This window comes from Pleuronectes platessa, chromosome 10 (genome assembly GCF_947347685.1).
Source record: "Pleuronectes platessa chromosome 10, fPlePla1.1, whole genome shotgun sequence".
NCBI classification, from domain to species: Eukaryota; Metazoa; Chordata; class Actinopteri; order Pleuronectiformes; family Pleuronectidae; genus Pleuronectes; species Pleuronectes platessa.
Window position 1 is genome coordinate 22,620,962 of NC_070635.1, and position 22,747 is coordinate 22,643,708.

General features: G+C 41.6%; 1 protein-coding gene across 1 annotated transcript in view; it reads left to right on the top strand.

Moving 5' to 3' along the window:
• The window catches only part of znf407 (zinc finger protein 407), a 147,990-nt gene that overhangs the window by 90,754 nt on the left and 34,489 nt on the right, over nucleotides 1–22,747 (top strand). Inside the window, exons 7-9 of the mRNA XM_053433083.1 lie at nucleotides 6,211–6,294; nucleotides 8,021–8,141; nucleotides 13,993–14,171. Of these exons, the coding sequence (XP_053289058.1) occupies nucleotides 6,211–6,294; nucleotides 8,021–8,141; nucleotides 13,993–14,171 (384 nt within the window). The remainder of the gene's footprint in view (nucleotides 1–6,210; nucleotides 6,295–8,020; nucleotides 8,142–13,992; nucleotides 14,172–22,747) is intronic.

Sequence of the window (22,747 nt, forward strand, 5' to 3'; positions counted from 1 at the left end):
TTCAGTCTTCAATTATTAAGCCACAGTTTTGGTACCATTACCTAGTCTAACTTTTACCACACTAAAATAGTCACCTTCTTTCTTTAAATATTATTATAATTGCATAATGTATTATATTATTATTGTTGTTAACTGTACCCACACTCTTTGGCAGTGAGTTTGAACGAGGCTCTCAAGGTTCACTAGACCTGCATCGCAATATTATCTGTACATTTGTATTTATTTCACCGTCACCCTTACATCTGATCAGTGTTCATGTTATTGACCAAATAACGTATTAATCTCACAGTCAACAGGCAGGAAGAACTCATCCTCTGCCAATCAAAATAACACTCTTCTTTTCAATATATTTGATGTCACAATTTGTAGCATGCTGTGTCAATAACTGTTGTAGAGCAGCACTACATGGACAGAGAATCTCCAAATCATCTGCTTACAATAGTTGCCTTTGATAGAATTACCAAGCATTCACCCTGTTCCTCATTCATTCCACTGTATTGACAAATCATCCGTACAGATGTAAGAGGAGAAGGAGACTAAAATGCAGACCTGTCGGACTCCATTATTCACATGGAGCCGAACTGATACAGAGGAGACGACAGGTCCCCTCTGTCATCATTTGTCAAAATATCATTTGGAATGATAAAGTTTGTCTGTTTGCTAAACCTCTATACCTCAAATGGTGATTGTTACAGGGCATGGCAGGTCTGTCAAGCTTTGGATTTCTTCACATGGTAAAGAGGAATAGGAATTGGACAATAGGACCGCAGTAAGAGTGATACTCTCTGTTTAAAGAGTTTGTACGATGATGTTGTTTTTTTTTATATTTTCCGCTTTCGCAAGCCAGAAGTAAAAGAGCTGAAGTTAAAGGGATGGATTAAACACTGTTTGTCTCCTCCTAACAAACATTAGCATGTTTAGCTGAGAAGCATGCTATTTAAAGTAACATTAAAGTAACAGGTAGAGCTAATATAAACTGCTTCATATTATTCTTGGTGGATTAATCTATAATAATGCATTTTTATAAACTGATCTTGTGTTCTGCTTGTATAACTTGTATATCTACAAACTAAAAAGTTTCCAAAGTTAAACATTAAATGGAGTAGTCAAGTGATGAAAAAGGACTTTCCTTTTCTCTGAACAGGTCCCTTTTTAAAACAAATTAACTATGTGTGTAAAAGTATGTCTTTCCTCTTAACTTATAGAGTGAGGAATTGCATTATATGCCGGCTGTTTACAGCTCATGAAATGCGAAAGGAATCATTCAATGAGACCCCTGCGTTTGTCAAAATCTCTCTGAGGTCCAGTCATTGTTTTCAAAAGTTTTGAAAGTTTACAATAAATGCTTTGTGGTGAACCTCATTATCATTGTAAATGGTTCTATGTAAATGTTTGCTCCGAATAAGGCAATTCAGAGGCATAACAACCGATGATGCAGCAATAAGCACTTAATAAAGACCGCATCAACAATGTTAAGTACGTATTTTGCATTGCACCTACAACTGCATTGTGGCCAAACCATATAGAAAATATCTAGTTTTATCATCCTGTGGTCAGGAACAATGAGTGTGACTCACAGAACCCCCCCCCCCTCAAAAAAAAAAGTTAACACCTCTGCTCTCCTTCTCCTGCCTCTAACAGGATTCATTGTTCCTCCATGATTTGTGTGTTTTTTATGTTAATCGCTCCCTGCTCACACACCAGTCGCGTCTGAGGGAGGGTGAGGAGGAGGGCGGGGTATCTGTGTGTGGGAGGGGGAGTCAGTGGTCGTCAGCCGCCAGGGTCATTTGTAACGGCTGATGAATGAGCCACTCAAATAAATAAATAACTGCACTGCGTCTGACCCACCCAGCTTTCCCAGGCTCTTGGTGGTTGTGGGGAGGGGTGTTGTGTTTGAGGGGGGTTGGGGAGGTGAGCACAGCGACAGGGCCACAATTGATTTCCTCATTGCTTCAGTTTGTCGCTTAATCTGGCGATATGCTGATAAATCTTCGCACTTTGTCAATTAATTTCCCTGAAAAATGAGACCCAAAATGGTGAGCACATCAATACAGCAGCGGATTCTGTGTCAAAAATTAAGCGGTAAAATTAATTGCCCTCCCATCCGCTCCTGCTAAAACATAACTAATGAGGGAGGCAATTATAGCTGCATGCGACTCCTCCGGGGTTATTTAAAACACACACACACACACACACACACACACACACACACACACACACACACACAGGGACATATAAATATATATACTTGCAAAGAAAGGTTGTATATTTTGACTTCAAAGTTCTTCTATTGTCTCGCAATAAGGTATATTTAATTCCAGGAAGGGGTGGAGGGTTGAGGTGTATCATGGGAACTAAAGAATATGAGCGATGAGTCCAATATTCAAATCCTCAAAAAGTTTAGCGTCTCTCCATGCACACACAAAAGCGGGAAAGGTGGTTCAGGGCCATTCTCGTGACTGGTGCTGGATTTTGGGTACACCTGGTTGTGTAAGTGAATGCTTGTGACCCACAGCTTGAGTTGTGTTTGCAGCTTTGTGTTTCTTTGGCATCTGAGGATTAATGTTTGAGTTTAGGGTTTAGAGTCAGGGTTGAGTTCAGGCTGAGGCTGTAAAAGATGAGGATGTGGTTTTAGGGTTACTGTTATGTTAGAATAATGTTTAAACCAAAGGTTAGGTGTTATTCATGTAGAGATGAAAGGTAGAGGTGAAGGTGAATCTGGGTTGAATGTAGTCAATTTAAGGTTGTGTCGTGGGTGGCTGGGTGGGACGGCTGCTGCGTCGATTCTACACTGAAGTATAAACTGGCCTTTAGCCAGCCAGATCCTCTGGTGTTGACAGCCGCACGTCACTCTCGTACTACCCCACCCCACCGTCCCCACCTAGGTCCTCAGAGGGTTCACCGCCACAGAACAGCAGATGAAAAGCACACATGTAATTTATCGCCAACGTTTCCTCCTCAAGAATAATTGTGGCGACCGCGGCTGGGCGAAGGGATCGATGGCTATGGATTTTTCTGTGGTGGGGTCTTGTAGCGTTGGTTGTAATGAGAGAGGGGAGGGAGGGAGCAGAGGAGGGGAGGATGACCAGTTGTTTTTCTGATAAGGAGAAAAGGTCTGACCAGAGGCTTCGTAACTCATCTACAGTTTAGAGATACAGGGGGGAAAAAAACCTGACATTTTTTCTCTCCTAGTATCAAACAACAAAAAAGAATCCGCAAAAATGTAACATTTTTGGGATACTTTGCATTATTCTTAATCACTGATTTGAAGTAGACAGGACTCAGCTCGAAACAATTATGATATCAATTGTTTGTGTGCATAAATTAAGAAATGTAATGACGTAATATTGTAGTGTAATGTTTGTGGTCTTAGCTGAGGTTTTGGCTTTAAGGTAAAAACCCTCACTAACTTGCTTATTGAGAGAGAAACATATTTCAGTTTATCGAGGAATACCTAAGACTTAAAACCAAGTTTTAATGGCTCTAAAAATCTGATATATTGCTCCGGTGTTTCTGCTTTCAAGAATTCACCAAATTTACACTACGCAGTATTCCCTTTTATTTAATGCTGTTATGTTGCCATAAAAAATATGAAATATTTTACATTTTCTGATTCTGCAACCTTTTTTTCCCGGCATATCAGACGTCATATATTTAAAACAGTAAATGTAAAAGGGAGGATTTCCAGCAGCTACATGAAGTAGCAGAATAGACATTTAATTATATGAAAACATTGTTTCTTTAAAGGCCATCCATGCTGGGATTGGAACAGGAAACTGTATGAACTGGCAAATGTACCTTTTTAAGGCTGTTTCTCTTCCTTCTAAGTGGCACTACATTAAAACTCGCCTCACAGTCGAGTGGCTTTCAATGGATATAACAGAGGAGACTTGAGGCTATTTTGTCTCTGCGGACCCGGTGAAAGCTGCTATCTGTGCAGAGGAGGAGCAGAGCACCGCTGACGCCCAGCTGGAAGAGTCACCCAAATGTGTTATCTGTGTTTGGCAAGAGCTGGAGTTCAACATCAGCATTTAGATGGCTATATTTAAGTGACAGGGAACCTGGCTGCACATGATGTACATACAGTACATGCAGCCTGTGACACACACAGAGTTTCCAGATATGTGCTGGTACATAACGTGTTCATATAGCACACCACAAGCAGTATGATTTGTGTATATGTATAAATGTGGGGATATCTTCGTTGTGTGTGTGTGTGTGTGTGTGTGTGTGTGTGTGTGCGTGTTTGTGTGTTTGCCTGAGCTAGTCTTATCACAAATGTTGTGGTCTTTGTGTGTGCGCGCAGGAGTGTGTTACTGCTTGTGTGCAATGGCACATAGAGAAAGAGAGAGAGAGAGAGAGAGAGAGCATCATGCTGTTAATGACAGAGCCAGATGCAGGGAAGAGAGGAGGAATGTAAAAAAGCTCTCCACGCTCCCCATCTGGAAGGCATCGCCCCTAAATGAAGTTGTACAAAACCATCCCATTGATAATAAAGCTAATTTTTATGGCTCTGACAAGTATGTAATTATGTTCAGCGGTGCTTTTCAGATTTTATCACAGTCAATAAACCACACTGGCAATTTCCCGTCCCCCATTTGACATATTTACACGGATCCATCTGATTGGAGGAATTAGTTAGCTGTGAGAGCTCTGATGGATATACACTAGTGAGCTGTGACTTCTGCTTGGCTCATCTGTTAGCCAACTAGAGCCACTGCTCATCTGTTCAGTCTGTCTTTTTTTTCTCACTTCTGTCTCTCTCCTTCTCCACACATTTCTCGTAATTTCACTCACTCAACATTTCCTTCCTCTCTGTCGTTTATTCAGCTCTAAGATTCTGCTCAATGGCACTTCAGCGGTAGCTCTGATTTGATACAGTGTCTCTTATTCTGGCCAAATGGTTAGGAGACATAGTCCAAGGGCATACGCCTTGAGCAGCAGGTCACTGGTTCGAATCCCTCATGGCTGGACCATTTACTGCGTGCCATTCCTCTACTGTCACCCCTGTGTCCTGTCACTTTTTATGTATTACCACTCCTTGATATTTTAGGTTGTTATAGTACTATTTCATTGTATTTGTTATTGATTATTGTTGAAACATCATTGAAATTAAAAAGTATCATAGACAGATACGTTACACTTATTTGAGCTGAGGCAGACAACAACAGAAACAAAGGCGAATGTCATGAGTCGAGTGGCTTCACATAGACATGTGAATGATAGCAGCAGGATAAGCAGTTTATTTTATTAGTAATCGCATCACTTGCAGTCCCAGTGTGTCGAAACAAGCTGGCTGCAAAATAATGCACGTCCACACACAGGCTTAGAACTTACACATGAGTTTATTAAGCTCTATCTGATCGAACACTTCAGGATACTCAACAGAAAGAAATAATAAACTGGTTTTGTTGCTGTATGTTGGTATTTATGACATGAACGTCATTGATTTCAATGTTGTACTGAAGGATAGTTTAGTGTCACAGCTGTTGCTTCTGTTTCTTTCACTAATGATACAACTGTTGGATGTGGCTGACTGCAGGATAGGTCTTACACCCTGCCTCCTCCATGTCAGTGGATAGGACATGGACCAAACTAAAAAGTCAAATATACTGTTCTCATGGTTTCTGCTATTTTAGGTAGTTCTCATCACACCTATGTTTCCAGTTTGGTTTAATTAGTTATTTGTGAAATGTCATGATTGACAGCTTAGATTGACTTATAATTGTTCTAGTGTGTCCGTGGGACCCCGCCCCCAGCCCCCCACAGCTCCATCCCCCAATCGCCACTGCACAGACGCAGGCGGCAAATGAACAAATTTGGTTTGCTTCATTTCTGGATAGTGGGAGGAAGTGGAGACATGTCAATCATCTATTTAAACTGTCTGTGCACCAAACCGATCAGTATCAGGCTAGATTGGGCCACATTGTAAAGGATTGAATCGGCTCTTAAAAAGCTGTTAAAATCTACTTCTTTTCTGTCCCCTAATATAACCTCTCACCCTTTCACTCTTAGGGTACTGCTCTCCTCTACCACAATCCAAGTGAAAATTATAATGTGTAAATCTGAAAAACCTGTTTCCACCAGTGTGAGCCACTCTGATTCCAAACACAGAGGTTGAATAAACTCTGATGACTACAAATCCATTACCTCCCCTCTCTCATGTTTCTCAAGGACAACACTCTCTTTTCTCTCTTTCTGCCTCCACAGGAGAGAAGTCTTATCTGTGTGACCTGTGTGGTTTTGCGGGAGGCACGAGACACGCCCTCACCAAGCACAGACGCCAGCATACGGGTAAGAAACGACACACACACCCTGAACTTGCGCTGTGAAATAATCCAGTCACACAACCCAACTGTGGTACTTTGGTACCGTGCTCCATGAAGATGATTCTGGATGGTGACTGACACTTGAAGATCTGAACAACAACAATATTTTGTTCACGTAGTTTTAGGAACTGCTTGTACACACCCAAACACACTCATGCAGGCCTATCACTGTGACTTGCTGCTGTCAGTGATGGGCATGTGTACCAGGATGGCTGACTGAATCTGATATTTTTAATTTCAGTTATCATTTCACCATGTCATTCTGTCGCTTAGGGAAATTGCATTTTTCAGATAGACTGTCAATAACAAGCCCTTTTTTTGAAATTGGGATCGTGAAACAAATGCTGTTCTTAACCGTTGTCTGGCAGGCGCCCAAGGATCAAGAATCCTGTTATAAATATTCATCTGGGGTTTTCATAATTCATTTTGTTTGCTCTTCCTCTGTCATTCCGCCCCGGAAACCTCTAATTTCTGTCCTCCTCTCCTGTGTTGACATGTGTCAATTCCACTGATTTAGCTGTTTATTCAAATCTGTTGTGGTGCAGCTTCACATGAGGGGACCACCCTGTCTGACATTGGGTGCTTGTCAGAATTTAGCTGGTACAGATATCTAACTGCTGCTGCTAATGCCAATATTATTATGTGGTTCGTGTTTCCTAAAGAAAGCATTGATAATTTATTTAGTGTCTCGTGTTATTCCTGTCAGTAATTGAATACCTTGTTAACAAACTACTGTGATGTTCTGTGAGTTATTAGCTCTAAACACTGACATTCCTGAAGCTGCTGAGTAAAATACCTCCTCACTGCTACTGGCTGGCAATGTGAAATCAAAATAATGAAACTAACACACAGAGAACACTTGCACCTAAATACATTGGTCAAGCCATTTGAACTTCATGTTGATTTGATACCTCCATGCATTTGTAAGTTTCAGCATATCCTGCTCACTGTAAGATTAATTATTTAGGTTACTTTGGTTATTTTGGTCTCAAATGTCGTGCAGACACAAATCCTTTCAGTGCTGCTTTAAGTGTTTCAGCTTGAACTGCAACTTCCACTCAGTGTCTCCAGCTGACTTTTCGTATCAATCTCTCGTTAAAGGAGGTCTTTTCTTCATGTTCATGCTGTTTTTCTGTTATCCAGACAACATAACAACTACTGAACCAATGTTCTATCAGTTTCATAGAAGGGTTGGATATTGACCAAGGAAGAATCCATACTTTTACAATTCAGTGGTTTGATCCGAGATATTTTCTTTACTTTTGTCAACATTGCGAGATAGGGTGTTGGCCTTGGAGTAGGATGCGCTGTCCCAGTGCCCTTCTAAGTGTGATGGTACAAATTAATCTATGGTTTAATGTGGCTGCCAAAGTCTAGGTAATTAATGGTAAACGCTGCAGTGATGTCATGAGAAGTAATCATAATATCACGTACAAAAAGTGGTGCAATTTACAGCATGCCGGGTTTGTGTTTTTCACTGATTCATTTTTCATGAATCAGTCTCAAAATTCATCACAAATTCGGATCAATTTAAGAAATATCTTTTAGTTAGCAGAGTATCGTCACATTAGCCAGGTCATGGCCATCGTAGCCTTCCACCTGGGTTTTTATGTTTATATGTCAGTGTGTGTTTTGTCAGTGCAAAACCTTCAGTCTGTCACTCTCATCTCTTCAACCTCTGTACCCCACAGGAGAAAGACCCTTCAAATGCAAGCTCTGCAACTTCGCCTCCACTACACAGTCTCACCTATCGCGGCACAAACGTGTTCACACCGGGGAGAAACCATACCGCTGCCCCTGGTGCGATTACAGGTACTGGCTCATTGACCCGCCCACGGATGGTGGCACTGATGGCCACCACCATGGCACCGATGATCATAGGGGTGATTGGTCATTTGTGTGTGTGTGTGTGTGTGTGTGTGTGTGTGTGTGTGTGTGTGTGTGTGTGTGTGTGTGTGTGTGTGTGTGTGTGTGTGTGTGTGTGTGTGTGTGTGTGTGTGTGTGTGTGTGTGTGTGTGTGTGTGTGTGTGAGAGAGAGAGAGAGAGACTGGGGGAGGTGGAGGGCAGACAGGTCTAATCTACACAGCATGACTCCATCTCATCACTCTAGCATCATCATCAGGCCCAGCCAGATCCCCCAACATGCACACAAATAAATACACACGCACACACACATTGTCACCGGCAGGTCCCTGTCATTAAAACACCATCATACCACATCAGTAATTACAGAGGAAATTGTCGGTGAAATTGAAAAAGTTTTGGCTGGCGTTGTACATCTCCATCTCTCTCTCTCTTTCTTACCTCCCCTTGTCTCTCTCTCTCTCTCTCTCTCTCTCTCTCTCTCTCTCTCTCTCTCTCTCTCTCTTTCCCTCATCCTGTTCTTCCTCGTCAGGTTGTGGCAGAAGAGTGTGAAAAGGAATGATCTCAAACCCATCATTAGTTTTAGATGTACTCTTCATTTGTTTTTTCCGCTCTGTGACAAAGTCATTTCAGCAGCTTGCTACACCTGCTCCGCTGCAGTGAAATACTCCACTCACTTCATTTCTCTTTTGTATGCATACAACTTTGAGGGGGGATATGCTGAGAAGCGATAATCAGAGTTGAGTAATTTAACGATCAAAGCATTATCTCATCTGGTACCTTAAGTTGTGTGTAGAGTAATTTATCTGATGAAAGATTTGCAGAAGATGTGAAGATATTGTGGCTAAATAATCACAAATATAATTTAGTTCAACCATGAGATTTGTAGTTACATTTACAGTTGGTGTAAAATGGCAGTGCGGGTTTATTAGTCAGCCAACTTGGTCCAAACTACAGTATTTTAACAATAACTGGATGGATTTCTATTGTGTTTTACAGACATTCGTGTTCCCAGGAGGATGGATCCTACAGTTTTTTAGATGCTTTTACTGTTACATTAAGGTTGATGTTGGTAGATTCTTGATGGATCAACGTGAAATTATCCTTCAATATGAACTGTAAGAGCTTTGGTGATCCCTTGACTTCTCTGCTAATGTCTAGCTAATCTAACCCTGAGGTCACATTTCAATTTTGTCGATGTATTTGGATATAGGGTTGGATACTAAGCTATTTGGCTCAATGCACTTGAGCCTAAGTTCCTCCTAAAAATGCACTAGAATCGCTCTTCACTCTTGTTTCTGATAGATTAGAAGTGCTGATACTGTGCAGTAATTCTGCAAACAGCCGACATTTGTTGTTTTGCCCAGAATTCAATTCTTGTTTTGACAGAAAATGTGTTCCTCTCGGGACACCATAACCTGAAAACCCAAGAAAGAAACCCAACTCTGTAAGATAAGGATGACACAAATATTTGTTGAGACCAAATATCCAAATATCTCATTAAACTAAGTCTCATTGAATCAAAGGCATTAAGTATCGAAAATATATACCAAAAAACTATTAAGTCATATGAATTAGCAGATTTGTTATTTTCTTCATTGGCAAATTTTGGTCCAAAATCAAACCACCACATTTTACTAACCCCCACATCAGAAAGATACTGCACATAGAGAGAGCCAAATGTCCCTGGCCCCATTGTTCCTGCGTTGATACTTAATAATCATTACAGATAGTGGCAAATGAAACAGTAAATTAGAAGCCCAATTAACATTTTGGTGGCCTCAGGGGTTCATAGGGGTCCAGAGGGGAGGGAAGAAGTGTGGATGAGGAGGGAGGTTGGGGGAAATGCCCCGCTGGCTTGCTAATGTGAGGAATTGAATGTGGGGGCCTCAGACAGCCGTGAGGGGCCTTGCCTCGGCCCCATGTTTTTACACTCTGACGTCTCCGGTGGTTTGATGACAATGAGGAGCTACTTGGTGAGTTAGCACATTTGACCTTTCAGTGTAGGCCGGTCTCATGAAATAAAAATGATGCAACCGTAAAGGAATATGAAGGTCTTGGTCCTAGTGATTGACAGTTTTAAGTTATAGACTGTGTTTATGACTGTTTTAACGTGATCCATCTGATATACGGTATTAAAAAATCCCCTATTAAATGTTATGGACGATATCGAAGGAAGCCACTTGATACAACGTTATCGCCATCAAGGCTGCTCCTCAAATGCATGTAAATGAGCAGGGGGTTGAATGATCCATCATATGCCACTCATCCCTTATTCAGAGACAGATAATAGAGGGAGATAATTATAGTTGGAAATGGTGGTAAAATATTCTAATGATATTGCACAAGGAGTCCTGGGCTGTCAATTAATGGCATCTATTTGGCTATTTATGCATGCCGCAAAACTTCTTTGCTTCACTGTTTAAGGATACGTTTGTATTGTTCACAATGAGCAGGTTTTTTGCCCCTTTTTCTCATCAAAGTCACAGTGGCATCTTAAACAGTCTAATTGATATGTAACCTCCGACTCCCGCCATCTTACCCTCCTCCTGGGGCTATTATTGTTTATTGAATGCTGCTGCCTTCATGTGTTCAATCTACCTGTTAAAGTATCGTTTCAATCCACGGCAACGGCGGCTTTGAGGATGACATCTTTACCGTCAATACGAGGAGGGCCTGCGACCTTGTAAAGTGAAGGGAGAGTTGAGAAGGAGGGGGAGGCATTAATGATGATAACTGGGCCTCCTTGGCAGAATAAGATCCAAATAGCGCCAATGATCCAAATACAGCACCCCCCCCCCTGCTACTCAACACACACACACAAAGAAACACATTTAAATCTCCTCTAACAAAGCGCCTCTCAATTACACCTCTCCCATTACCATACACTCGTTGGGAGGAGGAATATGGAAATGGATGAAATAAAGGGGAGAGAGCAGCAGAAAGAGGGAGAGAAGGGGTGATATATCCATTGCGCGTCAGTATGGCTGATTCCCATGGTGAGTACATGGATGGGGGAGGAAGTTGAAACAGTGTTAGACTAATTAATACAGTGTATAGTAGGAGGACTGGTGTGGGCTTTCACTAACTGTGACACCTGCTGACTCCTAAACGTACGTTGTGTTGTTTTAATATGACAATTACGCCATTACCATATCTGAGAGATAGCATGGCCCCCCTAGGAATCCACCCGCGCTCTCTTTACAACCTTTTATCTCCGCTTCAAATTTTTTATCTTTTAATGCTCCCCCTTTCGAATAAGAAATCAGTTCACTTTCGGTATTAAATGTATTTTTTAGCCGCATGATTTGCGTTAATTCATGAGCATGTGGCAGTTTCAAATTTTTAAGGCCGTCTTTTTTCTTCATTATGCAAAAGAACAGTCAACAGATGTGGCCATGATGTGTCTGTGAACCTGTTCTTGTTTTGCTAGCGGCTGCCGATAGCACCGTAATTACAACAATGCGATTGCTGGATAAGTAATTGACAGTATGTGGAAATATAAATGGTTATTTACATATTTATCCATCACCAGTTCGTAAGACTCATGAAGATGCTCTAACCTTTTCAGATTCTTCAAACTCAATACACTTACTGTAAAGCTGTGGTTTTGAAATCAGGCCTTAGTGGAGATTCAGTCTGTGTTTCTGCTTTCAATGCTTGTTAACTCTGGTTTATAATAAAACTATTTTTTGGAGGTTTTTAGGTGTTTTTTAAATATCTGCTTTTACAGCCAGAAATACAAAATTCAGTCAGAAAGAGAACAATCTCAGTCCAGCGGCTATATTGTCAGACAATAGCCGCTGGGGGCATCGGACAACATTTTGTGGCTTCCTGCAGGTGTCCAGGACAAGACTCCCAACAAAACACAAACAGTTTTATAGGTGCAGACAACATTGTGGCTATTCTTTGTTAAAAGCTATCTGCATATGAATGTAAATAAATAAAAAAGCTGATAGCCGAGGCATTTTGGCCAATGTGTTCCGCCTCTTTTGCTTTCCACATGGACTGCTTACAACCCCAGCTTGCTCACATGTGATTGTACACATACAGCAGAAGGCCTATGTCCCCAAAATCCACCTGTCTCGTACAGATTCTGCAAATTCACGTTCGGAATCTTTGTATAAAGATAAGGCTGAACTTAACGAAGTCGAATCATATTTAAACAGTTAGCTGCCCTGTATTATTTCTGCATTTGTTAATGCTGTATCAGAACTCTCATATAAAGCATTATTTATTCTTTTGTTGAGATGGTGGCATCCCAGCCTGCTGTAGTCTTCGGCTTTGTGACGAGCCCTCATTGTTCACCCCTTGCTGGTGCTTATGTCATACAGCAGGAACAGAAACGCAACGAGGGCCCGCTCTGTTTAGGCCCCGGTGGAGCCAGGCTGGACTGTGGCCCCATGATGGAGAGAGGTGTCTCTGCAAAAGTGAAAACAAATTCTCTCCTTGGCTGGCGTGAGCTATGGCACTGTGAGGCTTTATTGTCCCGGCCAAGGTGATAAGGGAGAGTAATTGCGTATTATACTGTCCGAGAATGTCAGGTCCAAACTGAGCACGAGTGCCCCATCCATCAACACATGATGGTGTGTGTTTATGTGTGTGTATGGAGCTGTGTTCTACACTGCACATGCTTGCTTGCATGATGCATTATGTGTGTGCTTAGGTACACGTGTGTGGGTGTGGGTGTTTATGGATTTGTGTGTGTATATTCTGCACCCGTCTTGTCATATCAGAGATTTCCTTTTTTTTTTTCCTTTTTTTTTTTTATTTGGCACAAACTGAACTGTTCATGTTCACCTATGTATGTATGTATGTGCATGTTTGTTTGTTTCCTGCCCATTCAGGGCTTCACTAAGACATGCGTGTGTGCTAGTGTGTCTGTGGGCAGGTTTAGATAGAGCCTGGGAGCAGGTCAGGCAGCGTCATTAATCAGCAGAGGGTTGTGTGAGACTCTCTGAGCTGACATCATTACATCCTACACCCTGCAGTAGCTCAATGCCTGCCCTGCCCTATCTGACCAGCCCAAAGCCCCGCAAACCCTCACACACACACACACACACAACACGACTCGTTGTACACCTTTAATACACGTGCTAAAGATACATACTGAATAGCGAAAGTCCTCAAACATATAGTTTCTTTAATGCATTTTCACTAAGTTCACAGGCCCAATCGTTTTTTTTCTCCCCAATGTGATTTTTTAATGATAGTTCACTTTGGAGTCTGATACTGGCCACATTTTAAAAGATAATGTGAACAGCTTCGTAAGAAGATCTGAATTAAGCACTGAGGCTTGCAGTTTGAACGAAGCTTTAGTTGGCCTCTGTTTCGGCAGTCGTAACACAGACTCTAGCACCATTACACTCTAAACCGACCAACTGTAAGGAAAGAAAATGTCCAAGAGAAATGAAAGAGCGTAAACAAATATCAAAGAATTTGTGAGATGTAAATATTGTTCATGTGAAAGTGTTTTATTTCGTCATTCGCTGACTGTTTCACAGGCATATTTAGGCTGTGAATGCTTTGAGAGTCTGTCCAAACAACGTCTGCTCCCACAGCTCCAAAGCTCAACTTGAGCTGCTGTGTGTGTGTGTAAGTCTGTGTGTGTGTGTGAGAGTGTGTGGGTCTCATCATTGCAACAAAATAGAATGTTAATGCTGCAAAACCTTTTCTTGGGAATATTGCCAAGCGTTTATCTTGTGTTTTCTCTCATCTTTTAATCTTTGACTTTCTTTTAAATTATTTTATTTCTTCCGAAAAAGGAATGAGGTCTTTAATCTTTGTTTGTCTCCCTCAGATCTAACTGTGCTGAGAATATTCGGAAGCACATTCTCCACACGGGAAAACACGAGGGCGTGAAGATGTACAACTGTCCCAAATGCAGCCACGCCACCAACTCTCCCACTGATTTCCGAAACCACCTGAAGGAGAATCATGCTGATATCGAGAATCCAGACCTTGCCTACCTACATGCAGGTAATGTGCCCTTGTAAAGTAAATAGAAAACTTTGCCCTATTTCTGGATTTTACAGGGTTCCAATACAGAGCTTCTAAGAGTTATTCCTCTTTTACACAAAAATTTGCAGGTACTTGCAGGTTTTTAAAACACGAGTAAATCTGCTAGAGAGAGACAATTGACTCCTTTCCCTCTGCCAGTAGAGGAGTTTGCCTTTCAGTTTTTTTGTTGTCATGTTCAACATCACAAGAACATATAGATCAGAAGCTCTCTCACCTCGTTGTCATGCCAAATTAGCGTGTTTACCCGGGTGTCATGTTTCCATCACTGTCAATCAGAGCCGGAGCTGATCTGATTAAAAACTGTGCGTATTGCAGATACATGTGACCAGGGAGTGATGTAATTTCATCATATACCATTGCAGTGTGTGTTAGTGGGTTATTTGATCAGTGGAAAAGGGTCTTTAGACATAGAGAATGTTGATATTTTGAAACAAAGGTGCCTAAGAGACATTCTGAACACTTAAGTGTGTAAATGTTCAAGTCCATACTTATTTCCAGCAATATCTTGTATGGTACCGCTCAGTTTCACAACAAAATCTGTTCCATCGAGTCCACTGGATCAGAGTTAAAGGAGCACTCCAACAATTATACTCATCATTATCAGTTCATTTGTCTCTACTAGTTCAACTCAGCCTTTGAAAAAGGTGGTGGCTTGACTTCTGTGTCTGTGTTGGGAACTTTTCAGTCAGGGGGAAATTATATTATTGCACTCATCATTGACTTTAAACCTGTAACACAGGTTTTAAAGACCATTCATGTTATTTAGTTGCATTGCTGGAATTGTAGGATCCAGTGTTTCTGGAGCGTTACCCATACTAACAACCCAAGGTCAGGATATCTGTAACTGCTGAAGTTTTCCCTATGTTTTTTTTAATCTGTTGCTTGAATCCTTCAACTTTATGGATGTGTAACACTACATCATTGGAGAGCCCATGTAAGTCCCTTGCACCTTAGTGGTACCATATAATGTTCCCAAACTGGTGTTTTTCTGCTGTTTCAAGGATTGAACTTAGTACATGTTCTCAGTTGCCTCCCTAATCTTTTTGTTATTGTGTGCACAAGCTCTTGTAAAATAAAATCACAGACAAATCAACATTTGAAATCATTCCACTGAATTAAACCAAACGCTGCCTTCATGGGCTCTATTATTCCACTGAGGTCAGATCATCCAGAATCCCCGAGCGTGTTTTTGTCGGTGGATCGGGTCTCGCTATATAATGCTGATGGAGGGCACCCAGCCACAAAGAGGCAGCACTCAAAGATTGCTGGTCTGGCCATCCCTGCCAATCACTCAGGACACAGAGACAGATGAAATCTTGGTCCTCCTCTATTGCTTCCTTTGTGTCGCAGTGTTCTTCCTTTTGTCCTTGAAGGCCACCAAATCCAATCGGCAGAGTGCTTGTCCTTCAGAGGAGCAGAGAGGACAGCCTTTATCCTGTTATCCCTCTGACCTTACATAAAAGCAGTATAGTTGGAGGGAAGCACCACGAGGAAAAGGCCATGCCGGGGACATTACTGGAAAATGCCAGCATTCTGGTGGCACAGTGGTTTATTTCCTATTGAAATTGAATGAATTTGAGTCGTGTCTTTGTGCTGACTCCGAAAAGTTTTTTTGACGAATTTCTGAAACAGGCTTATTCTTGGTATAATTTGTATTCTTGAAATTCAAGGACTGAGTCTATCGTTGATCTTCTTGACATTCACCCCCGACCTCCCTGAACAACCTTTTTACCCTCAACTAAACTAAACAAAACACACTCCCTCCTTCATATTCTCCATTCTTTCTATACTTTAGCCAAAGCACACCTTTTTGCCTTTTTTTACCCTTTCACCCTAGAATTTCCCTCACCTCTGTTTGTCCTCATATATGGCCAACCTTTGGTGAAGAAGACCGTCTCATAGATTAATTTTGTTTCTTTATCTCTTTATCTTTTCCTTATAAGTTTGATGTATTAGGTTACAAGAGAACAAAACAGTTTTACTAAGTCTCCAGGTCAGTGCCGTGGCATTCAGCCCAGCTGTAGGAGGCACCGAATGTTTTACGTTTTGTTAGCCAAGGTCAGATGTTGTCTGGATCACATGTCACATCCTCCTCTTTCAGTCAATTGAGGCAGCATGTTTTCAAAATCTCATCTTGACACTCACTTGACACTCACTTGACACAGATATGAACCCATAGAATGGCCGCGAAAGAAATTATGCAAAAATGTGGATGATGGTGTTTGTTTCCCAAGAGAACAAATATTTAACTGCATCTGTTTCCAAAGAGAAATTACCAATCGCAGCTTTGTGGCAACAACATGTAAGTAAACCATCGCAGAAAAACAGACAATCATCAGCTCTTTACCAGTTTAAAACCAAAGCAGTCAAACTATAGGTGGGTTTGAAAAGACATTGAAAGTACACCTGTGATCTCTTCCTCTTTCAAAAGACGGAAAAGGGAGGTGATGGTGGTGGTAGCGGAAAGAGCAGTGTTTCATCTAAGTAGACAGAACGAGACCAAAAGAAAGAGACAGGGGAAAAAAAGATTAAGAAGGTAGATGTTGAATTAACCTGCTTGTGATTGCTCTCTGTCAGAGTGGCACCAGGGCCAGCAGCAAGAGGCAAATCATCTGTGATGGCCCTTCCCGCTGTTCCCCCTTTGAAAGACACAGATCAAACGCACCCTAGTCATGGGCCCTCGCAGCCCCTCGCGCTGTATTGATTGACACCCGAACGTCTCCGCCGCTCTGTCTTTCCATATCACTCTCTTTCTCGCTCTCTCCCTTTCCCCTGCTCTCTCTCACTCTCTTCGTCTTCCCTTCTTTATTCAGCGTCGCACTTCAAATTAAAGCCCTTCTCAAGGATGAAAGGAGAGGTCCTTTGCAAACGAAGGAAGAGAGGGAATTACATCCAGCAAGTGATGGAGGGGAATGTTGATTAGAATTTGAGGTGGAAAAAAAGCAGGAGAAGAGAAAGGAGGTTAGATATGTGAGTATGGGGGGGGGTTGTTGCTGATAGGACACATTTTAATAAAATGGTAATGACAATTGTCTTCCCTGTGTGATCTGCGGCGAGATATGCAAGAGAGGAGTGGCGGCATCTGTTTGATCACGGTATAGATAGCACTGCATCCGGACTAGAGCTACAGGTACATCACAGTGTGGCGACTTTTACCAAATTTCCCCTCGACTAGAACTTTCTTGGCTAATTAAAATGCTGCGATACGTGATGACTGGTGTAGCTTAGGGAAATAGAAGATTTCCTTGTTTCTCTGCCATCTCCCTCCAGTGAGGTCAAGTGTGGTTGCAGGGCAGTGGCTTTGTTAAAATCCGACTCCTGTCCTGTTCAGTAAGAAAAGCCGTGTTTATACACACACACACACACACACACACACACACACACACACACAGGTGATATGTCGCCATTAGCTTTTTCAGACCTTCTTCATTCCACTATTTTTAATTTTGAAAAATTTCCCTAATTTTCCACCAAGGTTATAATTGCACATCCTCGGGGCACAGAGATCAAATGCTTTGTAATTAGCTCACAGCGACTGAGTATTTGGATGTGCTGCTTAGTGGCTAAAAAGATAAAACAAATAAATAAATAAACTTCTTCAAGGCATTGTTGCAGCTTTATGCAGATTCTATTATCCTTAATAATGCATGATGGATCTCTGCTGTAGAGGGCTAGGGGAGACCTGGCCTTGTAAGTGATGATCTTAATACACATTTACAACCACAGGCAAATTCATTTGTTTGCATATATTTTTCCCTTATTAAACAAATCTGTAAACAAATCTGGATTTCGATGGCTTTTACTTAAGTTATGCATGTGTGCGCCTGCCCGGCTTCCCTCCCTCACTCTCACCTTCTGTTCATCATGTAATGAAACATTACTCTCCTGAGTTTTACTTGCGTATTGTGTTACAGCAGCGTGTTTGTGATTGTGGAGGACAGGTGTGTATGTCATGCAAATGTGTCCTGGTATCCCTGCGCATATGACACTGTGTCGACGTTGTGAAAGAAGCCACAGACACCGGCGTTAAAATCAACATCTGTTTCTAATAACAATGTGTTACATGTGACACGTTTCTATGTGGTAAATGTGTTGAAAAAAAAAACTCACAATGCATCGCTGTTCTTTGAAAAAAACACCTACAGGACATCAAGTCGTCAGCGTTGTTGATGAACCCGCGTCTTTGTGTCACCTTCCTTATGTTGCATTCACATGATCGGCATTAATGAAAAAAGTCATTCTGTTCCGTACGATGTAAAATCAGGCGAACAGGTTGGTTCATTGTGCTGATGCCGTCGCAGTGTGAATGTTGTTCTTGAGTTGGATCTTAAGGGGGGGGGGGGTTGAGGCCAAAAAGTGTAAAATACCTTTAACGCCACAGAAAAAAGAAAAAAATATGATGGAAAGATACAATCAGATGTTGCACTCATAAAGTTACTCCACAATTTATTCCTACCATTCTTTTTAATTTTTAATGATAATGAGACATTTATTTTTCTACAGCTTCATCACTAACTTTTAATATACATAATAAACATACAGTGTCTAGTTTTACGGGCCTTTATATGGTCACTCTTCATGACAACATTATCACACAAAGCAGTTTTTCTTTTTCAGTGACAGTAAAGGGCAGAAAAACAGCCATTACATCTTAACAGGCAAATATGTACGATGCAACTTAACAGAATTGAGTATAATCAAATAGATGAAGGCAGTTTGCTGCAGAGGCTGTTGTCATTAGGCTTTTGTGTCTTTAGCTCAGAGAGAAGACTCCTCACGGTAATTTCAATTTTACTGGACACTCTTCTGCCACACTGGAGTTTTCAGGTTGAGGAAAATCTCTTCAAGGCGTCGCTCTCTGGATGGGGGATTTCCTGAACCTACACGCTCCTGGGTAGCCAAGAGGAAATCCTCCATCATCTGCTTTCTATGCAACAAGGGCACAGTTCCTGTGACCCATATCGCCGTCTGGTCTATTTGTGGTTATTGACAGCGTCGCATGAGATTTTCTTAACGTTACAGTGGATCACCCTCAGTGTTCTAATCTGTCAAAATGATGGATCACCCTTTAAAAAGAATCAGTCATTGATTGAAAATATTTCATTAATGCAACCACTGGTTACACTGGTTTCCTTTGTTTGAGATCTGGTGAAAATGAAAACAGTGTAATGTAAGATGGATGTTTCTAACACTGTCTGTTTTTTGACTGGTGATTTTTTTTGTGGCCCTTAAGTTTATCTAATTTCCTGAGTCGCACAAAACATCCTTAGTAAGCCTGCATGCATAAACTTGAAGCTTATCTCAAGTCACTGTGTGGGTGTTAATTGGTGAATTCCCTTGAGGAGGAACACCTTTCAGCTTCATCTGGCCCTGTAAGGATCAAGTGAAGTGAGTGGCTTTAAACTCACTACTTGTTTTCTTCTTTATGAGTTTTGTCCATCTTTTGGACTGTTGCTCTATATTTATTACCTTCTCCTTTACTTCCATAAACTACACATGCAGTCTTGCTTGAAATATTACAATTGAGAAGCAGCTGCTCAATGCCAGTGTGCCCCCATGAGACATGCAACAAGGGGTGTATGTGTGTGTGTGCGTTTGTGCGTGTGTGAGAGAGAGTCTGTTTGGAGGGTTAGCGAAGCGGTTTAGGGGAAAACGCACAGCGTCAGTTGCATGCATCTCAGTAAACCAGTACAGGGTCGGTCTGGGCAGAGCAAGCAGCAATTCCTGCATAATAACCTGCTCCAATGAGCGTGAAAACTCCCCCAACTGGCTGCATTTATCACACATCATCCACAACAAACGGGCTTTTGTTTCATCCTCTTCTTCTATTCTCTTCCCTTCCTCTCAGCACCAATCTGAGAGCTTCCCTTCAGCCGTTAAGTGGCCATTCAGAGCCTTAACTGACAAGTCCCATCCAATCAGTATGGACACAGAGAAACAATTGGTTTCTGGCTGCACCGAATGTGAAGCAATGTCTTCAGTGTGTTTTGGCCACCTTTAGGCCATTGCAGACAGATTTTATTTTTTTCACACGGTGAATGATGACTGTACATGTGGTGTTATCGTCAGACTGGGTCAGCGCCTCTGGACAAGTTCTGTCACTATCAGGAAATTTGAGGCAGATTGATGACACTTGATATAAGCTCTCTGGTGCTGCAATGGCACAGTGATGTTAAATGTGTGCTTATGTTGCACTATTAAAAAAGTTGCAGATGGCTTATGTAGGACACAGTTGCACAGTGAGGTAGCAGGACAAAAGGATGACATTGTGCTGTCTGCACAGGTTTTTATACTAATGCTGTGTTCTGATGATGACATTTGGAGAAAAGAAAGTTGGACATTCGATGGCACAAGAAAGATAACAGTAAGAACACCTTAGTAGGAAATTTGGCAACATAAATTATATTTCCTGAACTGCTTTAACCCATTAAGACCTAAGGCGCTGAACATTAACCTCCCCCTAAACCGAAAGCCTTGTTAGAAAGTGACCCCCCCGGAACCTGAGGGTTTCCTGAAAATCTGGCGAAATGTCAACGTTTACAAAAACTTGTATAACTCCTCCCATATTTTCAGCAAATCCACAATGTATTGAATCAGCCACATGTCTTCAAAAGCATGACATCGTGGATGAGACGCACATGTCTCATCCTGCTCTAAGGGAGAGGCACTCAGTCTTAAAGGTATATACACGCATTTATTACGTCCTGTCTTAATGAGTTAAGCGGTTACTGAGCAAATGTCTTCCTTCAGACTGAAACATGTTTTGCTGGAAAGCTACAGTACAGTACACTTATTTGCATGCACTTCCCTGGTATGAATCAGATCATCATTAATTTAAACAACTTTTCAGACATCCCCAATGGGTTTGTTTATATCATGTTAGTTTACATCACATGCTTAACTTCTCTCCTGTTAATCGAAAGATAAAAGCAAAAATCATATACTATATGTTTGCAAGAAAACAGGACACAGAGGCTCTCATGTTAACATTTAGAGCATTGGTAGAAAGACACATTAGATATACACACACAGAGACACCCCCTGTGAGTGACTCGTGGTGGGGATGCTCGCAGGCAGGGCTGCTCCTCCTGTATGGGACAGTGGATATGGGACCAGACAGGCCGCCGGCTCCTATAAAGCCTCATCCATAATTCAATCGTCCTCCTCTTCCTTCAATTCAGACACGCTGTACACATCCATCTACAGCTAACTGCTAACCTGCCTGAGACAAGACAGAAAGAAAGACGTCGATGGGAAAGCTGAGAGAGAAAAGAGCAGGGAAAAGATAAGAAAGTAATTGTAAGGAGAGCAGGAAGTGAGACAAGTCCAGAGCAATGATTTTCGCTGGTAGCCGAGTTTGCTCCATCTTGACCTTTACTAAGTCAACACCACTCTGGGTACCAAGATGTTTTCCCTGGTCTACACCCTCATTGGCTGAAGAGCACTTATGAAATCTCCGCCGCGACCTTTGCCCCTTTTCCTGTACCAAGGACCCTTGTCTTCCTCCTTAGCCTCCATGTGTCGTCTGTTTGGTGGCTCTCCAAACGTCTCAGCATCTCTAATTACCAACAGGCTCAACTTTCCAACTAAACAACCAATTACCAGCGCTTTAGCCCAGCCCAGTCCCATGTTTCCTGATACAGTGGCCTATTAGGGCCCCTTATTTCTCCCCTAGCATAATTGAATCCCCTGGCTGCTCATCAGTGGGCTAATTTAAGCCAATGTGCAGAGTTGGTAATCAGAGGGGCTGCCTATTAGACTATCAGACCCCAATTAAGTGCCCTCTTATTTCTAACATAACAAGCCACTATCAAGTGCTGTTATTGTATTTCCCTCTTAAGTGCAGTTTTTGGTAAATGTGTGGTTTGTTTGTAGAAGCGAAAGAAAAAAAGGAGAATGGAGGAGTTTAATTTTCACTGGTTCAGGTGGTGTTTTAAGAGATAGACTTGTAGTTGGAGAAGCAGGACACTAAATAGTGTGAACATCCAGAGAGCAAAGATCTTTCTACTGTCTGATTGATCAATTGTAGTGTTTACAATGTTTCTGTCCAAATCACCTCACAGTGTTTTATTGTGAAAACTCTTCTGGCATACTACAGCAGTTCTCGCAATTTGCACATTTAAAAAAAATATATTATTGACCACTTTGAGGCAGCATGGCAGGAGTTTTATGTAAAAACACTCCTGCCTTACGCCAAAATCACAAACTTCGTGATTAAACCAATGAGTGAAAGTCAAGCCCTAATGTGTTGCAAAGATTATTTTTTTTTCATCACGTTATTTTGGTTTGAAGAGTTCACGCTACCCAAAAGAAATTTATGTGCAGTGAAGTTTAAAAAACAAAGAATTTTTCAAACATCTATCTCCTGCTGCCACTTGGGTCTGCCAAAATCTGATGGGGCTTAATGCAACCATAACTTGACAAATAGATTTGAAATGGAAAAATTGCAGAGACAAATGCCCTCACACCTCTTTATGTCTCCGCTTAAGTACAGAATATCTGCCTCTTTTTCTTTTTTTTTTGTTCTTTTCTTG